General features: G+C 40.2%; 1 protein-coding gene across 2 annotated transcripts in view; it reads left to right on the top strand.

Annotated features, from left to right (window-relative positions):
• The window catches only part of LOC139943317 (microfibrillar-associated protein 1-like), a 40,052-nt gene extending 34,350 nt beyond the window's left edge, over positions 1–5,702 (top strand). For both annotated transcript variants that reach the window (XM_071940143.1, XM_071940142.1), the window contains exons 6-10: positions 1,695–1,803; positions 2,148–2,317; positions 2,675–2,834; positions 3,998–4,087; positions 4,695–5,702. In XM_071940143.1, the coding sequence (XP_071796244.1) occupies positions 1,695–1,803; positions 2,148–2,317; positions 2,675–2,834; positions 3,998–4,087; positions 4,695–4,877 (712 nt within the window). In that variant the 3' untranslated portion in view covers positions 4,878–5,702. The remainder of the gene's footprint in view (positions 1–1,694; positions 1,804–2,147; positions 2,318–2,674; positions 2,835–3,997; positions 4,088–4,694) is intronic.
• The last annotated feature ends 298 nt before the right edge of the window (positions 5,703–6,000 follow it).

The raw sequence follows: 6,000 nt of genomic DNA on the forward strand, positions 1-6,000 counted from the left end.
CTGTTGCAAGGTTGGTAGGGTTAGAAAGATCAGGGCTTGAATTTTTATAGAGCTGCTTTTAAAAGCACAAAATGTGCTAAACATATTTCTGCTTAGCATAAATGGGCAGGATACCAGTCACAAATTTTACATGTGAGGTAGTATTTTGGCTGGTAACCCTGTTCTGGTAAGCTTAAAGCCTGTTTTTGTTGCAAGGTTGGTTTCAGTGTAAGAAAGATCAGAGTCCAGGGGCTGATTTCTCAAAGACCCGCAGGTGTCACCTTTAACACTAGCTCATTTTAATAATACTAATAATATTAATAATATATTTATAGAGCACCTTATTCAAGGGCCTGAAGGCGCTTCACAGATTAAAGCCATTGGACCCTTTCGGTTCAGACAAAAAATAAAAAGTTCACAGATTTACAAATAACTTACAGGGTTTACAGAAGGCAATGGTGAAAGACTTCTCTTGAAATATTATTCCATGAAATGCTTTACTTTTTGAGAAAACAGCAAAACAGCATAAATTCTCGTTAACGAGAATTACGGATTTATTCTAAACACATGTCATGACACGGCGAACGCGCGGAAATAAGGGTGGGTTTTGCCGTTGTTTTCTCCCGACTCCGATGACCGATTGGGCCTAAATTTTCACAGGTTTGTTATTTTATATAGAAGTTGTGATACACAAAGTGTGGGCCTTGGACATATGTTTACCGAAAGTGTCCAATGGCTTTAAATGCACTGTACAAAACCAGAGATTTATACTCTGGTTATTAAAGGGAAGGTACACCTTTGGTAATTGTCAAAGACCAGTGTTCTCACTTGGTGTATCCCAACATAACCATAAAACAACAAGCCTGTGAAATTTTGGGCTCAATTGGTCATCTAAGTTGCGAGAAAATGATGAAAGAGAAAACACCCTTGCTGGACGAATTTGTGTGCTTTCAGAGAGGAATAAAAGACTTCTAGCTAGAAGTCTTTTATTATTTTAGTGGGAAATTACAGTTATCTCAAAAACTACATTACTTCAGAGGGAGTCGTTTCCCACAATGTTTTATACTATCAACAGCTCTCCAATGCTCGTTACCAAGTCAGTTTTTAAGTTAATATTTGTTTTGAGTTATTACCAAACGTGTATCTTCCCTTAAAAACAGAAGCAAAAAGGAAAGTAAACAGCAAAAGGTAATCCGAATTACAGAGACAAGTCAGTAAAATCAAAAAGTAAAAGTAAGTCTAAAGATATAACGTGCACATTAACAATAATAGTTTGGATTGTTTACTCGATGGCGGCGGAAGGCTTTACCATTTCATAGCAGGAGGGGTGTTGTTTTGAAAGAAATTATTTAACAATTATAATTTTTGCATTTATTTTACTTTTTGACCAAAAAGTGATGATGTTTTTGACCGAAAAGGTATATATATCTCGCTAAAATTATCAAGAACCAGACCTCGTTGGGATTAAACCACTAGTTGAAAACCACTTCACCACACATTGATTCCCTTAGTAAAAATATAAAATTTTAAAAAATGAGTGAGGGGACGAACACCCTCTGGAAAAAGAACTGTTTTAGGCAGAAGGAAGAAAATCGGCCTAGACTACTACTTTTCCTTTATTTGATCTAGGTGACTCTTCGTTAATAACTTCACATCCACAAATTGAGTTCTTAATTGGTCTCAAAATCATTTTTTTTTTTTTTTCTCATCTTCAGGAAAGACAGAGTGACCGTCCAGGAGAAGGAACTAGCAGCACAGAAGGAGAAAGAAATCGAGGAAATGAATAAAGTCAAGATTGAAGAAAGACGGAAAGAAACACTCAGAGTAAGAAATTAAATGAAAATGGCTTCGCCCTCTCAAAGATGAAGCTCTTTTCAGCGCTTGGTTCTTAATGTAAAGGCGCTTTATAAATATATGTTGTATGTCAATATTTAGTTGTATGTCATTTTGTGTGGTTAATGACAGCAATCTTAGAAGTTGTCCCTTTTTTAAGATTTGCACGGTGTAAAGTTGTGTGACGATGCAAAATTTTTGTTTCGTTGCATGATTTTGAATTTTGCGAAGAATAGCTCTGGCACAAACAATAACCACAGCGTGATCTTTAGAAAAAAGGGCAGCTTCGAAGATTGCGCCAATTATTCTAAATTCGACCTTTGTTTGCCTCGTAGTTGGTTGAGAGGACAAACAAGCAGGAGTTAGAGTTGCAGGTAGAATCGTCGGTTAAGGAACTCAACCTCAACGTCGTCAACACTGACGATGAAAATGACGAAGAGGAGTACGAGGCTTGGCAGGTTAGAGAACTCAAGAGGATAAAACGAGACAGAGAACTACGGGAACAGTACGTATCAGTTTTTTGTTTTATTTCATTTTATCTGTTATGGTTGTGAAGCCAAGGACTCTCGGAATCGGAAAAGCGAACTTAAGCACTGGACTGGCCACTGAAAAGGTAGTACTTTCCGCCCGGGTTGTAGTTAAAAAGCAGGACAGTTCTTTTTAGAACTATTAGAAGTCTCCTGAACACCCAAACAATCTACTCTGCGGTAGTAGAATAAAGAAAGACAGTTCTCTGAGAACAAACTCTACCTGGCAAGTCACAAATAGATACACGCATGGTTTTACCGCAAACAAAATATATATTGATACCTCACCATGCAATGCCTCAAATCCTATATTCTATTGTTCTTGCTATGTGCAGAATCCAGAAAGATTTAGCCGAAGCAGAACGACTACGTAACATGACAGAGGAAGAGAGACGCAACGAGCTGCGGGTCAATCCACGCATCGTCACCAACAAAGCGACCAAAGGTCGATACAAGTTCCTACAGCGATACTACCATCGCGGAGCCTTCTTTATGGTAAGAAACTAGTCAAATGTGGACAGTTGGTGGCGTCTGTTAAGTGTCAACATAGACCTTATCACAAATACTCGGAGTGCGTTTTGGCGACCCCAACCAAAAACTATTTCGGTTGTTGGTCGTTGGCTCTGCTGTTCAGACTGAACGATAACCGAGCTGTGAGCTCGGTTACCGTTTTGGTTATAACGTCAGAAACAATTATTGGTTACAGCTGCCAAAACGCACTCTCGGTATATGCGTGTTGGGCTAGGAATGAGGTGCATGCTGGTCTTGCTAGCAATATGATCGCTAGCTAGACCAGCATGCAACTCAACCTCATTCAACAGTAAAACACTTAGTGCTTGCGAAATGGGTATTTGCGAAAAGGTCTATGTTTGAACAATGTGATGTAGATTTGAATAATGTATGGATTGTTAAAGTCACTGGACACCTTTGGTAATTGTCAAAGACCAGTCTTCTCACTTGGTGTATCTCAACGTACGCAGAAAATAACAAACCTGTGAAAATTTGAGCTCAATTGGTCGTCGAAGTTGCGAGATAATAATGAATGAAAAAACACCCTTGCCACACAAAGTTGCGTGCTTTCAGATGCTTGATTTCGAGACCTCAAATTCTAAAGCTGAGGTCTCGAAATCAAATTACTTCTTTCTCGAAAGCTGCGTTACTTCAGAGAGAGCCGTTTCTCACAATGTTTTATACTATCAACAGCTCCCTATTACTTGTTACCAAGTGAGGTTTTATGCTCTGAGTAATTACCAAAAGTGTCTACTGCCTTTAATGTCCGGCCAAGTAGACTGAGTAGGTTATATAAGAACAGTGTGGACCTTTGCTAGCTTTTTACCAGGGCCCAATTTCATAATTTGTACAGTACTTACTGCCAAATTCTGCGCTCATAGTCACCATTCTCTGCCGCCGTGCAAGCAAGCGCCAAATTTCTGTGATAACTGTGTAAGCGTAGAATGCCTAGTAACGTAGAGTATGCACGCGCACAAGCCAAAATTCCCCGCTAACCTGTTAAATAGGTGACGTAAGTGCAGAATTCTTTGGTCCTTTGCTACGGTAAGCAGAGCCATGAAATTTGGCCCAGACTGGCCATCAGTACAGGATCTCATCAAAATCTTTGCTATTTTAACAATTATTTATTTCCTCCCCCATTCCACTAGGACGAAGATGCCGACGTCTTCCAGCGAGATGTTGCCAAACCAACTCTGGAAGATCACTTTGACAAAACTGTCTTGCCCAAAGTTATGCAGGTAAATAGCTTCACCGTTTACTATAATCGCAGTATGTGCTGGTGCTCCTGTGTGCTCTATGTGGCGTGTCATGGTCGAGCGGGTAAAGGTCTTCACAGTTTACTACGGTCATAGTGTGTGCTTGCGCTCTTGTGTGCTTAATGTACACATTGTTGAGATGGCAAAGGTGGAAACCTTCGAAGGGGCCATCATGTTATAGTTCTACTTATCTTCAAGTATGCGCTACTCCAATCAGATTTGCAGAATGGAGTGGTGATAAAAACCTATTGGATATGGGACGCAGAAGCGCTATATTTTTCCGTATAACTTATAATGAAGACCTGTGACTCAAGTTTTGTTTGGCCTTAAAATTTGCAACCAGATGTTTAAGGGCCAAATATGAGGACAAAATGGGGAAAATTTTTCTCTGCGTTTTGTTTCCGCTGAAGAGTTGCATGCCTGGTTACTTTCACACTGTTGTTGCCATTGACCGACTTATCAGAATTTAGTTTGCCTGAATAAATAATTTAAGTTGTGGTTTTTTTCAAATGTTATGCCTGCGATAATTCCAGCTCCCTAATGATGAATTGATTTGACCCTTTCTCCTTCATCCATTATTGCTTCATAGGTCAAGAACTTTGGTCGATCAGGCCGGACGAAATACACCCATCTCGTTGATCAGGACACAACGGAGGTTGACGCACCCTGGATGCAAGACACGGCAATCACTCGCAAATTCCAGACCAACGCTGCAGGAGGAATGAAACAGACTTTTGAAAAACCTACAAAAGGACGAAATGCCACTACATAGTGTCGTCTTGGTCGAAGAATAATTTTGAAAGTAAGGGAGCGTCTCAAAAGAGTGCATCGTAGCTGAGCACAAGCTTTGGTGTTGTCAGCAGCAGAGTGTGGGTTTCGAATCCCGGTTATGACACTTGTTCCCTTGAGCAAGGCAATTTACAGTAATTGCTTTGTGAAAATTTGGAAAGGTAGTGCATTCTGCTCTACGCCTACACCCTTATGGACTGTGAAGGGGCAACACCGTTTGAGCCCCAGGAGTAGGTGGCAACATGCCCTTGGAAACTGTTGATTTGGGTTGAGCACGTCGGAAACAGATAAGTTTTACAGAGTTTCTTACTTAAGTAACGCCTTTCAACCAAAAAGGCATTTATGAATGGGAACAAAAGAGTAGTGACTTGTTCTTAAATGGCCGTTTAAACCTTGCAGGGTTGTTGCTGTGCGATCAAAGGCCCTCGCCTTTGGCTCAGGTTTTTATCACACGGCAACTACCCTGCCGGTTTTAAACGGCCGTTTAACGAACTCGTCGCTACCCTTTTATTCCCCTGTTTAAGCAGCTCTATAAAATATAGCAATTTTTTCCCCCAAAAAGCAGTGCTCTAGAAAATCAATTTGCCGCCAAACCAACAAGAAACCCTTGCATATGTCATTCACAAGTAACTTTTTTTGGGTAAGCAGGAATTTTCTATGCTTAGTATTAGGACTGTATAAATAGGAACTCTGTCTTTATGGTCATTTAAAAATGTTTCAATCTGTGAATAAATCTGCCTACAGGTTTTCAATATTTGTTCCTTTTTGAAAATTAGGCCTACATCAGATTCTCCAGTTTCAAATAAAATCCAGGTTTTGTAAATAATTACATTTTGGTCTTTCAAGTGGTTATTTTATTGTCGTCCATTTTGTGTGTGCTGTGACTGAGGCGCTCTACTGACCGATCGGCAGCCGTTATACTGCCCTCCTAGGACCTGATGAAGCGGTTGAAAGATTAGCCTGAACGTCTGACGTCATACTTCGAGGCTCGTGAATAACGCCAGAGACCGGCCTCAAAAAATTGCAAAACCGGGTGTAGTTTGACCTCTGACCTCGGTCATTTCACATAGATACGCAGTCAAATTCCATTGCGGACAACAAAGTTG

Source organism: Asterias amurensis, chromosome 10 (genome assembly GCF_032118995.1).
Source record: "Asterias amurensis chromosome 10, ASM3211899v1".
Lineage (NCBI taxonomy): Eukaryota > Metazoa > Echinodermata > Asteroidea > Forcipulatida > Asteriidae > Asterias > Asterias amurensis.